This window comes from Zootoca vivipara, chromosome 1 (genome assembly GCF_963506605.1).
Source record: "Zootoca vivipara chromosome 1, rZooViv1.1, whole genome shotgun sequence".
Taxonomy (NCBI): domain Eukaryota; kingdom Metazoa; phylum Chordata; class Lepidosauria; order Squamata; family Lacertidae; genus Zootoca; species Zootoca vivipara.
Genome location: NC_083276.1, coordinates 14,921,035 through 14,938,267, shown reverse-complemented (window position 1 = coordinate 14,938,267; position 17,233 = coordinate 14,921,035). Strand labels below are relative to the sequence as shown.

General features: G+C 40.7%; 2 protein-coding genes and 1 non-coding gene across 6 annotated transcripts; 2 read left to right on the top strand and 1 right to left on the bottom strand.

Annotated features, from left to right (window-relative positions):
- Window positions 1-318: 318 nt before the first annotated feature.
- TRNAI-AAU (transfer RNA isoleucine (anticodon AAU)) lies at window positions 319-392 on the top strand. The gene has a single exon. It is a non-coding gene; the product is annotated as a tRNA-Ile (tRNA).
- An 820-nt stretch (window positions 393-1,212) lies between these two features.
- On the top strand, window positions 1,213-12,628 carry ZNF839 (zinc finger protein 839). 3 transcript variants are annotated; one of them, XR_004691971.2, is made up of 8 exons: window positions 1,213-1,688; window positions 3,325-4,224; window positions 5,205-5,435; window positions 6,639-6,731; window positions 7,373-7,516; window positions 7,980-8,128; window positions 8,406-8,520; window positions 9,649-9,668. XR_004691971.2 is itself a non-coding variant. In XM_035105681.2 (8 exons), the coding sequence occupies exons 1-8, from the start codon at window positions 1,305-1,307 to the stop codon at window positions 9,975-9,977; spliced, it is 2,334 nt and encodes a 777-aa protein (XP_034961572.2). In that variant the 5' UTR covers window positions 1,259-1,304; the 3' UTR covers window positions 9,978-12,628. The 3 variants fall into 3 exon arrangements, 2 of the variants coding, with proteins under 2 accessions (XP_034961583.2, XP_034961572.2); XM_035105681.2 differs by having other exon boundaries at window positions 1,259-1,688; window positions 7,980-8,117; window positions 9,649-12,628; XM_035105692.2 differs by lacking the exon at window positions 7,373-7,516 and having other exon boundaries at window positions 1,258-1,688; window positions 7,980-8,117; window positions 9,649-12,628.
- On the bottom strand, window positions 11,788-17,215 carry CINP (cyclin dependent kinase 2 interacting protein). Of its 2 annotated transcripts, none has more exons than XM_035105707.2 (5): window positions 17,165-17,215; window positions 15,251-15,410; window positions 14,920-15,046; window positions 12,859-12,979; window positions 11,788-12,116 (listed from the first exon to the last, which is right to left on the bottom strand). In XM_035105707.2, exons 1-5 carry the CDS (start codon window positions 17,169-17,171, stop codon window positions 11,914-11,916), a joined length of 618 nt encoding a protein of 205 aa, XP_034961598.1. In that variant the 5' UTR covers window positions 17,172-17,215; the 3' UTR covers window positions 11,788-11,913. The 2 variants fall into 2 exon arrangements, with proteins under 2 accessions (XP_034961598.1, XP_060127810.1); XM_060271827.1 differs by lacking the exon at window positions 17,165-17,215 and adding an exon at window positions 16,844-17,143.
- Window positions 17,216-17,233: the final 18 nt, after the last annotated feature.

Sequence of the window (17,233 nt, the reverse complement as noted above, 5' to 3'; positions counted from 1 at the left end):
TTCTTCAGATTTTTCTCTAGCTGTTAAAAAAAGGCAAAGCATAGTGTTCACTCGTGTCGATGCTCTGTAATAAATAGCCATTAGACAGACATTAAACGAAGCAGCCCTTTTTCATAACCACAACTACAATTTTTCGCACACTCTCAAATGGATCACTTTTGAACAGCATGCAGATCTGCTTCGTTTTCCAATGAAACACACATTTGTGATTTAAAGAAACGTAAGAAGCACAGTCATTAATATTTTGTACAAATTCCAGTCTTCAAAGTTGAGTCACCGAGTAGCAGAAAGAAAGCAAAGGCAAAATGTTCTCCCAGTGGCCGGTTAGCTCAGTTGGTTAGAGCGTGGTGCTAATAACGCCAAGGTCGCGGGTTCGATCCCCGTACGGGCCACAGGGAAGCCTTTTGTTTTTCAATAAAATGTTCGTCCGCCGCAAAACAAAACAAACAAATGCTCGCTTGCCGTAAAATGTAGCTTAGAAAAAGCAAATTTGTTCATTTTGCAAAGAGCAAAAAAGGCGACGGTTATGCGATGTTTAAAAACTATTTTCTTTTTATGTTTCGGATTTTTAGGGGGAAATGCTTGACTTAAAAATAAATGTATCAGTACAGCAACAAAAACAAAAACCTGTGCTCCACCCGGTTAAGTAAAAACCACCCAGGCTTTATCCTGCGGAGGGGCTGTGCACATTTCTGTACACAGGGCTTTCTAACAGATCGCTATGGAGACAAATAAGGTCAGAATACTCATCTTTTGTCAATCCATTTAATCTGCTCGGGGTTTTGAACTTTGACTTTGGCAATACCTTCCATTTTAATAATAATAATAATAATAATAATAATAATAATAATAACAACAACAACAACAACAACAACAACAACAACAACAACAACAACAACAACAACAATTTAAAGCTTCTCCCTTGGATAATGCAAACAGAACAAAGCATAATTAAGTTGCGATTTTATTTATTCCTATTTGCCCGTAATCCAGAATGTCCCCATCGAGTTCGCGTCAAAGAGATGAGCAAGTGTACTAGGGGTTCGAAGAGGAAGCACCATGACTCCGGAGAACCGACTACAGTATCGCTTTTGAAGCTAATTTGACCCCGCTCGGCTTCCACTGCCGACGCTTTAACTCTTGCTCCTCCTTCCGCACTCCACCCCTTCGCTGTCGTCACGTACCGCAAACAGCCGAGCCTGATTCCTATTGGTCCGGCACTGTTTGTCCCTCAAGCGCTCGCGGCAGGGGCGGGGCTTAGAGAGACTTCCAACCGACTCCCCTGACAGGAGCTACTCGCTAAGATGGCGGCCTCTGAAGCGAGCCGGCCTGTGGATCAGGACTCGGCGCTCGGCCAGGAGGCCGTTTCCTCTGGGGCTCTTTGGCGCCTACAGCAGCCGGGCGAGACCTTGCCCCTTGGGAAGCAAACGGGGAGGCCCGTCTCCGGGATGCCCGTGAGCCGCCGTATCGCTGGGGCTGCGGCATCGCCTCAAGGGCGGGAAGCCTCTTCTCCAGTAGCCCAGGAAGACGGCCTCACGGCTTCTCATCCCGACTTTCCGGCTCGGGGCTTCAGCTCGGCGACTTCCGCCTCGACTTCGGCGGCCCCGCCGGTGTTCAGTATCCCGCACGACGCGGCGCAGCGGCTGCAGAAGGTGCCCCCTGCCCCCGCCAGGCTCCTGCCGCCCAAGGTATAATAAATAAGCCCGTGGGGTTTATGGGGGGATTTTTCGTGAGGGGTGTGAGGATCGCTGATGTTTAAGTCGTAGAATGGTTGAATCACAGCTTGCGGGACGGAGGGCTGCTGCTATTTATTAATTTAATAAATTTATACACCGCTTTTAATCCGAAGATCTCAGAGTGGCTTACAGCATAAAAACACAAAATACGTATTATTATTATTGTTATTTTGAATTATGGTGCTGGAGGAGACTCTTGAGAGTCCCATGGACTGCAAGAAGATCAAACCTATCCATTCTGAAGGAAATCAGCCCTGAGTGCTCACTGGAAGGACAGGTCCTGAAGCTGAGGCTCCAATACTTTGGCCACCTCATGAGAAGACTCCCTGGAAAAGACCCTGATGTTGGGAAAGATGGAGGGCACAAGGAGAAGGGGACAACAGAGGAAGAGATGGTTGGACAGTGTTCTCGAAGTTACCAACATGAGTCTGACCAAACTGCGGGAGGCAGTGCAAGACAGGAGTGCCTGGCATGCTATGGTCCATGGGGTCACGAAGAGTCCTAAACAACTAAACAACATTGTTATTACTATTGTTAAGTATTTTGTGTTTTTATGTTGTAAGCCGCTCTGGGATCTTGGGCTGAAGGGTGCTATATAATAATAATAATAATAATAATAATAATAATAATAATAATAATAATAATAATAATGGGTCACCAAAGTGCTACTTTACATGGGGGTGAATAGTTCCCAGGACTGGGTTTAGTGTCCTCTGAATGAGAGAGAGAGCACTGGAAACGTAAGGTGTCTTGGGAGGAAAAGAAATTCTGGATTTCCTGTGTACAAAGCAGGCACTCCTTTGAAGCAGTAGATTTACTGGTGTTTATCCATCACAACCATCACAAGTCTCAACAACCCCCAATTTCAACAACCTCCCGTCATGCGTATGCACTCTCCCATGTGAATGCCCACCGCTCTGTCAGCAACATAAAAAACCCTCGCCTGGGGCGGAGCTTCCCCAAATTTGTGAGCTTCTTTGGGGAACATCACCAAAACTTGCTTAGCTCCGACACTGTCCAGCCCCCCATCACGCCCAGGACACTCTGCCCTCCTCTCCTGCCCTCCTCCACTACTGCTTTCTGCCCATTCTAAAGTTGCATAAGCATCTGCTCTCTCTGTTGAACTGAGGAATGTACCATAAAAAAATAAAATGAGATTCCCAACTTTCACAAATCCTGTCCATTAGTTTCCCATTGATGAAACACCAACTGACCACACTAGACTTTTACCCAGCAATCTGCTTAACAATAGCAAGTCAGTTAGTTAGCAGTTAAAACCAATGATTTCTTCCCTTCTTGATCTCCTTCAGGTCACTGTTAAAAATTCACTCCATTCCCCATAAAACCTTAATTTTAATCTTTACGACAAGGAGATGAACATGTATAATAGTAGTTTCAGGAGTATGCAAGCTAGAGTTTTTTTTTAAAAAGTTGTGCCACAATTTCAGACCAATCTTGACTATGTTTACTTGGATTAAAAGAAACTTTTAAAAAGAAGTGTGTGGTGATCCAGATCAGTTTCTTTTCAAGAATGTACAGAAAACCTTATATGACTTTGTGCTTAAATAAGCTTTATTTTTTCTTACAGCTGTTGGAAACCGTCTGTGTTCAAGTACAGCTAGAACAGAAAAAAGAGAAAGAAAGGTCATTGCTATCTCTTGCAGCAATTCAATCAAAAAATATAACCACTAATCAGCCACTTGAGAAGAATTCCAGGATTGTACCACTCAGTGTTACTAACCCACATATTGTTACAGTGCCTGGACCACAGCAATTTTTGTTATATAAATCTTCTGAACCTACCCTTCAGCTGCTTCTGCAGAGCCCTCTACATCCTCTTGGACAAGTTTCCTCAGGCAAGATAACACATGAACTACTCAATGGACAGAAGAACATATCTGTTACAATATCTGCCTCAGATTATCCAAATATTACTCTCGCCCCATTTTGTTCAGCAAATTCACTTACAAACCATGAGAAGAAGTACAAATATCATAGAGTTAAAAAATCTCTAAAGGTCAAAACTCGTTCTGGGCGGATTTCAAGGCCTCCCAAATATAAAGCTAAGGATTACAAATTCATTAAAACTAAAGACTTGGCTGACTGTCACCAGTCTGATTCTGATGACTATGCTGAGCTAAGTCTAGAAGATGATGAAGGAGGAGGCAAGGAGAAGGAAGTGTGCTCGTTATTTGGTCCCTTGAACTATGACCTGAAGCCAAAATTGTTTAAATGTCAAAGCTGTGAAAAATCTTACATAGGAAAAGGAGGATTAGCACGGCATTATAAACTTAATCCAGCTCATAGGCAGGAAGAATATTCACAATCTTCTCCTATAAATAGACAGTTACTGGAGTGTACTGGGCAGACAAGTTGTGAAAGTATGCATCAGATGCTTTCACCACCACTAATTACTGCCCCTTTAATAAATAAAATTGGATCAGCTGTAGACTTGAAAAATAATCTTCCTATAGAGAATGAGCAACAGGTAAGAGAAATATATATATTTCTACAGTATTTCAGATTATCCAGGGAATGGTCAGCTTATGCCATCTGCCTTTCTAGAGCAAGCTGGATCTCCCTCTGCCACTTATATAAATCCAGTTCATGGCTACAGGAATCTTATACAATAGGCTTCATTGAATGGCGTTGCTGGAATATTTTTAAAAACTGCACTATTGACGCTTCTAATTCTAAAAGCTAGTAGCTCTTTAAAGTTAGACAGTAGGGAAACAGGTGTATTCCATTCTTATCCCTGCAGTATGAAGAGGGAATTAGTATGGGATAGAGGCTGCTGGTAACGTTTAAGTATTTAATGGACAATCTAATCCAAAGGCAATTTCTAATCAATGTAATGGGGAAGCATACCATACAAAAAATCCTTTTCATGAATGGCATTTGTCTTATGAAAGCAATACTGTATTGATACATGCATGTCCTAACAGATCTTCAAATACTGTGAATTATTGGTCATGATTACTGGATAGATAAGGTAACTGGTGTAAAAGTTGCTAGTAGTCTCAGTGCCTTCCTCCTTCTGATTTGCAAGATTCATGTTGAAGCTTCCTTGCAAGTAGCAAGCAAATGAAAACTGCTTACCAGCTGCAGTAATTCCAGTGTTCCAGCTGGAACATTGAGGCACCATTGTTTTGCCTTGTTGCACTATCCATGTTCCTTACCGTGTCAAAAAGTTGGTAGTCCTTGTTTCTGGAAGTAGACAGGGTTATGTGAAAATAAATCCTAAAACAGCAAAGTTAGCAGCACATGCAAACCATAATGATGTGACATCACGGTGCATTCAAGGTAGGAGAAAAGGTGTTTGCCATCTTGTTTTGAAGTGAGATGTGGGAAGTATATGTGCCTTTTAACTTAGTTTTATAGGATAATGTTAGTATAATTATTCCAAAGTGAAAAATTAATACATGAAGTCAAAACTGTTTAAAGCATTCTTATGAACATTTTTTAAAGTCTTCTACATCTACAGAAGATGGAAAGTTAATAGAAGATCAAAACACTGATTTATTGTATTTGGATCCTGGAAGACCCCGACAACCAAGAAGGTGTGGCCGACCAAAGACAGTTGAAAGATCAAGGTATTCTGGAAGATATAGCAGACGCAGTCAGTTCTCTTCAAAGTGTCTTAATAGTATGTCGGCAGAGCACCACAGTATATTTAGAAGGAAAGCTAGGCTAAAAGAGGTATGGTTCCTTTACACAATTGTTCATGCTCGCTTGTCTAGTGATAGTTTCTCCATTAGGCTATAGTGCTCACAATACAATCTTAAGCATGTTTACTGCTGGGTCTCATTGTGCTCAGTGGGTCTCATTGAGCTCAGTGGGACTTAAACCTTCTTTAAAAAGGTGGACGTTTCCCCATTTCTGAACTATCTAGCCCTCTGGGATTTACACCAGTCCATCTCCTCACCCTCCTTGAATGACTTTGCCTAGCTGGAATGTGTTGTTGTACCTTAATAGTACCTTACTTACTTGAGTGGATAGATACGTGTGTGCATGTGTGTTGAAACCTATGACTTTTGTGTAGTTGGAAAAAGATCCTACAGTACAAAGTAAAAAACCTCAAGCACTTTTGCCAGCTGCCCTTGCCACCATTGGCTTATGGCTTCAAGAACGTTGCTCATGAGGAAATGGTGCTCCAGGATTGACAAAGGTTCCCCATCCCTTAGTTAGACTCATCCATTTAAAATGTTTTGATAACTTGAAAAGGTGTCTCAGTTGGGCAACACACATTCCTGAAATTATTTTTGCTATAAGTACAGTATAAAATGGGGAGATGGCTGGTGCTATTTTATAAGAACTATGTTTCTAAGGGTGCCTGCTGCTTCATCTAAGAACAAGCATGGCCGTCTCATCAAAGCTTTTATACTGTACATATGTGACAACCATATCATATCTGCAGATTCAACCATTTTAAAATACCACAATTTTGTTATCTGTTGAAAGACTTACTATTTTTTATTTCAGAATCTGCCAGCTAAGATTCTACTTGGTAACTAGCCTTTCATGTAGTAAATGAGGCTTTGGAGAGGCTCTCTTGAAAACTTGGATAAAGTTTCTGCCCATGGCAAAATAATCCAATTGTGTGTGCTTCACACAAGTTGTACATGTTTTCTGCATTAGTTTTGATCATCTCCATGCAGGAAGAATGTTGTGTGAGGTGGCCCCTAGATATAACTGCTGGGATTTTAAAATTGAATTTATTCTGGCAATGACTCATAAGAACTGTCTCCTAACATTGACACTTCTCAGTGATTTATCTGTTTTCTGTAATAAATTGCTCAGATATCATGCATTTTTCTTTGTCCATTTCCATGTATTTAGACTTGGCGTTTTAGCGATTTGACTTTATGGCTTCTCTAAAGAAATTATTATGGTCTTTAATAGCTGATTCAGCAATGTGCCAATGAAGATTTTATGGAGCTGGCTCTTCCACGCTTTACAACACTTGTTACTGTATCTGAATTCCTGTTGATGAAGGTAAGATACATCTTGCAAACTTAGTGTAAAATGCACAAAAAAACGAATAAATACTATCTTCAAATGTGCATTTAATCTCCTATAGTCAAACTCTTTAAACTTGAGTCTCTCATGCAGATATGAACAAAAATAGGATGAAACCGGATTAACCAGGAAGAGTACAAGGAATTACATGGTAGAAGATTGAATAAGTGGGACACATCACTTTCCCTGCTGTATTTGAAGTTATAGTTTGAGAAAGTCAACAATTTTATTTCATTCTTTATGGAAATATAGATTAGTACAGTAAGTTATTCCAGTGAGATATTTTTCTCGTAACAGGTAGATAGGAGTTACAGTTCTTAACATAATCTTCCTGGATCTTGAACCACAGCCTCTGTTGTCTAGTTTTCTTAACTCCAGTCCCTACTTCTCCAGACTCTGTTTAACATAAGATCAATTTAAGCCAACGACAAGCAGATGGACTGACAGCTCTGATCCAAACCAATGTGGTCAAGATAGGGGACTTGCTGGAGAGGTTCAAATAGTGCTTTCTGCCTTTAATCGCCTGTTACTTCTTTGCATTATAATAGGCTTGAATGGTACTTAGAGCACCTGATTGTGAATTTGCTCATATTCATGTAGTTTTTGTTACTAAACAGGTAGAAAAAAATTGTCCAGCAAAAGCACTCTTTCCAGAAGTATACCGGGAATTTGAAGAGCTGCACACTATAGTAAAGAAAATGTGCCAAGACTATTTGAGTACTCCTGAATTAAACAACCCTCTGGCAATAAAAAACCCAAAGGTATGTTGGGTAGTTCCGTGTGTGGCTGTGAATCAAGATCCAGTAGCTAAACTGAGTGCAGCAGGTGAAACTGAACATATTTTCTTTAAAAGAAGGAGTTTGAAGATAAATAGCAAATATTGAAGATAAGCAGAAATTAAGTACATTTTATTTTATATTTGCGCTTCTATCTTTTGCTTTTAGGCCTACATGCTAAGATCAAATATAGTACCTTGGAGTAAAAAACAATCACCACAATAATTAAATATTAAATTTAAATTTAAAAATTAAATTTAACTATTAAATAATAGTTAAATAAGGCAAATGGGCAAATTTAGCAGGGGTTCAAATACTTTTCCCGCTCACTGTACATGTCCTGCTGGCTTACCCCCTGTAAATAAGAATTTTGAAATAATGGAATTTACTGGGAATAAATTGTGTATTACTGCTCTAAGACAAAAATATTGTGTCTCGTCTTTCATAGGTGGCTGAATCTCTAGGAATTATAGGCGGTGATCTTGAAATGCAAATGGTTCAAACAATAGACTCTTCACCCGAGTGTACTAAAATTGCTGATGCGCGTGTATGTACAGAGATTTTGGGACAGAAACGAGCAACTGAGGTATAAAATAGGTGAATTCTACCAAATCAATAATACTCTAAAAACCTTGTAGCATATTTAACTTTGCTTGTGCTTTTTTGCTTGTATATGTCTTGCTGAAAATAAGCTGTTGCATACTTGGTCTTTATATAATAAAGCAAACCATACTTTTGTGGCATTAAGTTCATTCACTTGGATTCTTGTGTGGCACGAAGTGCTGCCAAATGAATAGAGCTTTTTAAAATATTGGAATAATTTTAAAAAGTTGATATTTGATGAATATGATAAGTTTATTTTCTCTCTCAACAGGGTTCAGATGAAACGTTGCCATTTGCAAAAAAGATCAGAGCTGAAAATTTGTTACAAAGTGTGACTATCAGTTCAAGTCATGGTGAAATAAAGGAAAGAAGTCCTGCATATGAAGGTATGTGAATTCTAATATCTCCATTCTCTCCTGAAGATAAAATTATGTGCAAATAGCTAGGAAGCTGAAAGAGTACAATGACCCTTTAAATTGTAGTGGTATAAGTCTAAAAATAATGTTGAGTAGGGAGAGAGAGAGAAAGGAAACTTCGCTAAAATTTTGCTGTATCCTTCACACTTGCATTCTCCCTTCTTGCCAAGGTACTTAATGCATAGGTTTTCCAAAAGTTTTTTTTCCTTTATTGGTGATTTTAACCCAGATTTCACTAAATGAATGTCAATACTGTTGTTTTACAAACACAAGCTTAAAGCCCCATTGGGCATACAAAACTAACTATACCTTTGTTTAGCTCTCAACCTATATGGAAAGGAAATGTGATATAATGCAAGTATACTTTCAGGGATAAATGTTAACACTGCCGAGCAGATTTTTAAAAAAATCTGTTGCCAAAGTAGAAGCTGTTTATAAACTATTGATTCTATTATACTACTTAATGCCTAATATTATACTTAAACAGCTTAATTTTTTATATGGGTAGTGTAAGGGGGAGAGAGTATAGAGAACCTCCCCCTATCATCAGGAGCAGCTCCTCCCCAAGCAGCCATGGAAGCGCAGGGTCTGAAGGAGCAAGTCAGGAAGCAGAGAGGGAGAGCCAGGGCTCCGGCAGCAGGGAAGAGCCCCTGCTCCAGAGGCGGGAAGAGAGAGAGACGGAAAGGGGGGAGAGGGAAAAGACGGAGCATAGACCCTTTCCCCCGGCAGCGGAATTAAGGAGGAGGAGAAAAGAGAGGAGATTCGCTGTCCCCAGGCTCTTATGTTGGTCAAAGGGGCGAAAAGGGGCAGTGCCAGATTCTGACACGGAATAACGCGGACATGAAACCGACAGCTCATCACACTGTAAATAATGTGCACCAATAAAGACTCTGAAAGACAAGTTTGTGGAGAGTCGTTACTCAGGAATAGCCGTAATAACCTCTGACAGGTAGCATATACCACAATTATATACCACAATCAGGTGGTATATAATTTTTATGAAATAAATATTATTTTACAATACACTTTCCTTTTTGTCTGTTTTGAAAAGCATGCATGTAAACTTAAGTTTTGTGTTTTTTAACTTGATTTTTTTAGGTTTCCCCCCAGAACAGAACTGCGGAGCAAACATTTGCACTGGAAATACATTACAGCAAAAGGAGCGCCACAAATCACTTGAACTAGAAGCTTCAAATGAGATTGCAGATACAGATCAGTTCCTGCAAGGGAAGGCTGAGATCTTACAACCTGCAAGCGTATCAGGGTTGGAGTGTTCAGGCTACCTATTCTCACAGAGTGAAAGGTTGCCACTTGCCAGTTCAGAAAGTTCACAAGAAAAGATGGTAGCAGCGTACACAGGTTGTAATGCAGCAAGCAGACTAAGTGTGTTTGAGATTTGTAACTCCACAGCATCAAAAAAAAGCTAATCAAAATCCTTCCTTGTCAGTGCATGAAGAAAGCAATCATAATGAAAAATATCAAGAATCTCAGGAAGAAGTGAGGATTTTGTCATTAATAGATCGTGAACATCCTAGGGTATCTGATTAAGCAAAATCTTCCCAGATTAGTAACCTGGCAGTAGCTAATCCATTTGGGTCTCAATGAGATAGCGTTTCTATATGAGCTTTGAAAACTCATTGACAATCGATTAAAAAGATGACTGGATGAGCTCGAAACTCTTCTCTAGGGAAATGAAATAGTTCAGGCTTTGCCTCATCCTGGTGCTGCTGTCTTTTTCCACCAGTGTTGTAACCAAATTGATGATCCTGCTATGCACTAACACATTCAAGTTCTTTGGAAAGTACAGAGGCTCTTTTAAACAACATTGTTCACACAGGGAACTTGCTCAGAGTAAAGCCATTATAAAAATATATGGGTTTTTTTAATAAAAAAAAATCTTGAAATGTGTATTTTTGTTAACAAATCTAATTTTCTGCTGCTTGTGACCTTTGTGCAATTACAACTAACATGACTGAAGAGTAACTAGAATTCTATGTAAACTGCACTGTTTACCAAACTGATCCATTTTTTGGACACAACTTATTACCAAAATTACACTGCTTTTTGACTTAAACAGTAAGATCAGGAACCAGCTCATTGGTAATAACCTTTTAATAAAATTGATAATCTGTGCAAAAAAAAAGGTAATGACATTCAATGCTGGACATTAAACTGTAATTGATGGTTTATCTAGTTCAAATTAAAGGTACTACATATACTATCCTTGACACCTTGGGTGTGTCAGGTCATTTTGATGTTTTGAACACAGGAGCTGCTCTAAAGCTGCTAAGCATAGAGGGATTGTATTGCAGTCAGTTACGAAGTGAAAGCTTCAATCTGGTAAGTAGGTCACTGTTATATTTGGATATTTATTATCTGGAAGAGTGGGCCTCCATGTCCCCAAGATTAATCCAATCCCCCAACATACAGACTTCAGTGATAGACAGATTTAGATAATTTCCCAGAGTAGCAGCAGTTCTAAAAAGCATATGCCTCTAGGCACAACCTGAGCAGAAATGGTAATGTAGCATTTGCCTAATGTTAACAATTTTCTGTTGACTCTTTAAAGTAGAAATGCAAAAAGGGCCTAATAGCCATTGGTGCCTGGAAAAAAATGGCCCAGGCAGCTAGGATGCTGAGAATGGCAGGAGGCTGTTAGTGCTTTGCCTCTTGTATGTGTTTCCTGAAATCCCCAGTGCTTTCTGTGCTGTCATGGCCTAGCAACAGAGGCAAGGATGGGCCTTTATGGGATTTACACATCGGCCTTGTAATCCAAGGCTAGAGCCAGGCAGTGTAGTTTGGGTGCTCCCCCTTATTCATGTGTTAACTTTTCTCATAGCCCTGGTGAAAGATCCAGCTACAGTCATATTTAGATTATAAATGAGAGTGCGCTGATGCACTCAGGTACTGCTAGCGGGTTTTACCCAGGCATATAGTTGGCCATTGAGAACAGTATGCTTGACTAGATAGACCATTGGCCTAATCCAGCAGGCTCCTCTTACACTCATGGTGTGAAAGTTCAGACTTTAAAACAAAAGAAAAAGGAGTTCAACTGGATATTGAAATATGTGAAAGCAGATTTTTAGAGACCCTAAAGTTAATCAAGCTCTGTTTTAGAATTGTTTTGATTCTATTATTTTACAAAAATGTATATAAATCTGGCTGGTACTAAAACCTCTAAGTGGTTTTGTTTGTTGTAATCCCAATATGGGACCTGCTAGGTAGATATCCCGGTAATCTTAGAAAATAAAACAGACTTTATTAAAAAGTTGGAACTATAGAAAAATAAACACAATGCAATTTATATAATGTATTAGCAGTGCAGTTCAAGGCAAATGCAACTTTATAAAGTGGTAGGAAAGGTTAGACCAGCCTGTGTCCTGTTTCCAATAGCATGCTTTCTAGTAATACTTGGCTGGTATTCTCAATGTAGGGCTGGTATAACCATGATGACAAGTAGGCCATCAGGAGATCTTGGTCAGCGGTATGTGCAATCTCTTGCACAATAGTTTGCTTGAGTTTTAGTTCCTTCGAGTACATGTTCAAGAGCTTTCCAGAAACTTCATCTGAAACAGAAAAATTAAATCAAAAAGTAGCTCTGGAAATATCTAGGCATTCCGAATATGGCTTAGAACAGCAAATGAAGCGAATAATGTGCACTAACTTTGTCCCCACCCTCCTCACAATTAGATGCTGTGTTTCCTAGCAACTGTCTGCAGCGAGAAAACATCCTGTAGCCCTGTGCACTTTGAAAGCCTGAATTTTCTTTTTTCAGGGTTTCAAAATGCATAGATGCAGCCATGATTCCAGGAGCCTTCCCTGCTGCAGACAGTTTGCTAGGGAACATATGGCGAACGGGGTACAGCTACCACCCCCTCCAAGTGCATACTCTCGTATGTACTGACGAAGCCATAATTCAGAATGCCTGAGTAGTGCTCTAATTTTCCTTCATACCGGTATTACAAATGCTGAACATACTACATTGCTAGCTAGATTGCTGGCCTATAGTTTTTAAGCTTTAGAATTAGTTAACTCATCTTCCATCCCTCAAGTTCCATATTTCTCCTGTTGCATAATTTTTTTAAAAAAAACTTATTTGGTTTCAACATATGGAATTCTAGGAACTGATGTGGGTTGATGATGTGAAGCATTCTCTCCTGACAGCTTTGGTTGCCTTGCATATTTGCAATTCAAGCAATATAAGCTAAATTTAATTTCTTTAGCTCACAGTATTTCACTCTCATTTTCAAATAAATATGCTTCAGCAGAAAGAAATAGCAGTATCTCAAAAAGGAAGAATTTACTCACAGAAGTAAGGAATGGGCCACGTGTGAAAGAATGGTGTCTTCTGATCTCCATAATATGCTTCTAAGTCACAGATCCCTTTAGTAGTGGAACATAGTTTTTCCATTTTCTGTTGTATTTTTGCCTAACAAAGTTTAAGTGTCTGTGTAAGAAGCTAGTATTTTGTAACCAACAGTAAAATCCTAACCACGTCTATTCAGAAGTTACAGTGAATTTTATGTTGGAACTGCCCTGAAATCTGCAGATGAAGAGCGGTATACAAATTTAATAAACAATAATAATTAATAAATACCATATTTATGTGAATCTAATGCACCTTCAAATCTAATGTGCACCTCAGTTTTCAAAACCTTGAAACAAAAAAAAGTACAGTGGTACCTTGGGTTACAAACGCTTCGGGTTACAGACCCCCCCTAATCCAGAAGTAGTACCTCAGGTTAAGAACTTTACTTCAAGTTGAGAAAAGAAATCACGTGGCGGCAGTGGGAGGCCTCATTAGCTAAAGTGGTACCTCAGGTTAAGAATGGTTTCAGGTTAAGAATGGACCTCCAGAACGAATTAAGTTCATAACCAGAAATACCACTCTGTTTGCTATGTCTGTGTTTTTCAAGCTTGCAATTGAATCTAATGCACCATCAAATCTAATGCACACTCTAATTTCCGTGACATAATTGGGCCAAAATGGTGCACATTACATACGAGTAAATAATGTAATAATAACAACAACAATAAATAAATAAACGTGCAATCCTAGTCCCACCTACCTGGCCTAACCTCAACTGAATTCAATGTGACATTTCTGAGTACACATGGATACGACTGCAGCTTAACTTATGTTCTATCTGTGCAGGCTACTCAATCCCTACTTTCAGCAACTCAGAAATTTCACAGCCAGGGAACTTTTATTACAAAGACTAGATAACTGGTGAGAGGGTGGGGAGGGGTATTACTCAGAAGGGTGGTGGGAATGGGTGATTGGCTGATAGGTGTGGTAAACCTGTTGATGACAACTGCAATTGGTCTTACAGGAAAAAGCAAGGGGTGAGATGGCTAAAATCATCTCACCCCTTCATGTATAATGAGATAAGAATCCAATGTCCTTATTCAGACCAGGTCTCTCCATGGTTTTAAGCTTGGTAATGAGTTGCAATTCAGCAACTTCTCTTTCCAGTCTTTTTCTGATTTTTTTCTGTAATATGACAGCTACTTTGAGATCTTGTATAGAATGTCCTGGAAGATTGACGTGTTCTCCTACTGGTTTCTGTGTCTTGCTTTTTCCTGTAAGACCAATTGCAGTCGTTAACAGTTCAACAGGTTTACCACACCTATCAGCCAATCACCCATTCCCACCACCCTTCTGAGTAATACCCCTCCCCACTCTCTCACTATATATAAGGGTCTGGTGACTTCTGTTTCAGTGTATCTGAAGAAGTGTGCATGCACACGAAAGCTCATACTAATAACAGACTTACCGTAGTTGGTCTCTAAGGTGCTGCTGCAATTAATTTTTTTATTTTGTTTGGATTAGAGACAAATCACTAATTAAGGTATTCAGTCAGTACTGGACTAAAATTAGTAGTTCTCAAAGGGCATTTTTCACAACAAAACATTAAGAATAGCTTCAGTTCTCCCTTCTGAATGTTTTGCACAGAAGAGATTCATTTTTCATTTGGTTGATTGCTCCATTAGGTAGATTTGCATATAATTCTTATACCCTCTCTTTTGCTCTCTTGTGACGGGATGTTGTTTTGAATATTCATGGAAAACATGGTTGAAAAGAAGACCTCTAGATCTCCCACCAGTGGCTATGGCCTCTCCCTCTCCAGACAAGGGTTCAGAAACTGCCCATGAGTTTCATTTAGGTGCTCTGCAATGTGTCCATAAAAATACAGTTAAAAATTACACGGCATCTAGCAGAGTGTGTTATAATTGCTACAACCTGCAGAAAAATCACTTAACTGGTCCCCTGGGTTGGGGAAAGTTTTTGGAACCACTGACCTATAGGAGGATGGTGGAAGCAAAAATGCAGTGGGGGGTCCTAATAAGAGAAATAGAGTACAGTACCATGTTTTCAAAAGTATCAAGTAGTTCTGTACAGCACTCCTCCAATTCTACATTGTAGTCAACTGGTCGTCTTCCGGACTCTGAAGCAATATTATCATGTTCTATTTCCAACTTGGCGTCTTTGCACCTAAAGAAAAATATCATTCACTGTAGGAGCTCTGCCCCTCTGACAACTCCTACCCCTTGTTTCCTATAATATATAGGGTCAGCTGTAGTCCGTGCATAATGCAAGGTAAATTGTTACATTCATATCACGCAGATTTTAAAATATCATGGCCTAGGGTAATAAATTTGCATTGGAACCATCAACAAGATCTTTCAATATACTTACTCTGCAGAAATTTTGATGTTCACGATTTTGGTGGCAGTGGTAAATCCCTTATTATTCAGAGTTTCCCACTTCATCATTAAATTATGCCAGTCTGCTGCATTATCTTTAATTTTTCTTGCACTGATGGATAATACAGGTGTCCTGGGAGATGAGCCTTTGGCTAATCAAAAACACAACAATAAAACCCTTTAAATAGGAAGAGGGAAAATATGTGAGACATTTTAGACTGCTGGTGACAATTTTTTTTTGTAATGTAATAACTAAACAACAAACCCTATTCTCATTGTTTTGTGAAGTTTCAGCCTCTATCTTCACCTGGCACTTTGCTTCAAACCTTCAATAAGAGGTTTTATTTCATTGATAGAAAACTGACAGGTCTCTGCCCACTGCAACACTGTGCGCCTGCCCATTGCCCATCACCCAAATGTGAAGACGACGACCAACCCAACTGCGAGCTGGGATTGTAGTAGCATCGCAGGATCATCTCGCTTCCTTCCTTCGCAACCCCACAAATCCTTCCCAAAATTCTCCCTCCTCCCTGCCTCCCTTCAGAAACAGAAACAGTCTCTCAACTCCCTCCTCGCAGCCACCTCGCAACATCTCCAGTGCCGGATATACGTATAAGCTAAACAAGCTATAGCTTAGGGCCCCACTCTCTTGGGGGACCCCAAAAAATGTAAAGGAAAAAAACTAGATGTACATTTTCAAAATATAAGATAAAAACAAATAAACCTACATACAGCAATAGTGTTTTGTGTTGTGTAGGCTCCCATGATTTAAGTCATGGGCCCCGCCTGCTAGCCTGCTCCCTAAAATATCACTGGTTTGCTCATATCTATATATACCATGTTTCCTCTTTTTTAAGACACCGTCTTATAACTTTTTTCCTAAAAAAAACCAGGGTGGCTTACTTTCGGTGGGATGTCTTTTTTTTTTAATTGCCGGTATGGTTTTTACGGCTCAGGGCGCTGCTGGGCTCTCTTGAGTGCTTGGCGCTGCAGCAGCCACCGGTTCCGGGTGGCGGGGCGGCAGGCGTTCTTGGCCGGGCTAGGTGGCGGCGCTGGCTCAGGCGCTCTGCCTGCCACTGCAGGGCGTTCCAAGCTCCTTGGCCGGGCCAGGCAAGGAAGAAGCAGTGAGCCCAGTGGTGACGGCAAGCATGGAAGCGGCAGGGACGGCGGTGGACGAGAAGGCGGAGCGCGGGGATGCAGCCAGCAAGACAGGAGCGCAATCAGCTGTTAAGCGGAGCACTTGGAGTGCCGCTTCACAGCTGATTGCGCTCCTGCAGTGCTGGCCGCATGGAGTGACTGTGAGTGGAGGTGCCTGTGGGGGTTGGTTTCCGCGGCGTGGAAGTATGGCTTATTTTCGGGGTATGTCTTATATTTCTCAAATGCTTAAAAACCCTGCCATGGCTTACTTTATGACTACGTATTTAAAAAAGGGGAAACAGGGTAGGGTGCCTACATTCTGCATGTGCAAATGGCTTTAGATACGGTACCTATTAGGTCCATAAATGACAACCTATACAGCATATATTCGACACAAAAAACAGCGACCATTTGTTGTTGACAAAGGACATATAAAGGGCGCCATTACCTTCAGGAGCTTAGGGCTTCATCAAACCTAAATCCGGCCCTGAACACTTCCTTATAGTTCTGAAGTCGGAGGCCAACCCTGCCTCCAGTGGCGGGGAGTTCCACCGTTTCGCTACCCTCAGCTATCTCCAGCTTCATCGCACCCCCACCCCCACCCCCAGTCCTGGTATTACTAGAGAGGAAGGAAAAAACTGCTGGGTTGTGGCGCCCCCCTCCCAATGCGCCTTTCTCCAGCAACCGCTTTCCCTGGTGGAGGCTGGGGCTGCACCCGAAGGAGCTGCAGGCCGCGCTCCCGCCCGCTGCCTGGGGAAGAAGCGCTTACCGGCCATCTCCGCCGACACCCGAGGCCTACGCCGCTCCCTCCCCTCGGAAGTGCGCTCACGTCCGGCTC

Excerpts from the sequence above, each read along its gene's own strand:
- CINP (XM_035105707.2), bottom strand. Across the intron at positions 12,980-14,919 it reads TTGATACTTTTGAAAACATG|GCAAAAATACAACAGAAAAT; the intron begins GTACTGTACTCT and ends AAACTTTGTTAG. Across the intron at positions 12,117-12,858 it reads GTGGCCCATTCCTTACTTCT|ATGAAGTTTCTGGAAAGCTC; the intron begins GTGAGTAAATTC and ends TTTCTGTTTCAG.
- ZNF839 (XM_035105681.2), top strand. The coding sequence starts at position 1,305 with ATGGCGGCCTCTGAAGCGAGCCGGCCTGTGGATCAGGACTCGGCGCTC. Across the intron at positions 7,517-7,979 it reads TGGCAATAAAAAACCCAAAG|GTGGCTGAATCTCTAGGAAT; the intron begins GTATGTTGGGTA and ends CGTCTTTCATAG. Across the intron at positions 8,118-8,405 it reads GACAGAAACGAGCAACTGAG|GGTTCAGATGAAACGTTGCC; the intron begins GTATAAAATAGG and ends CTCTCTCAACAG.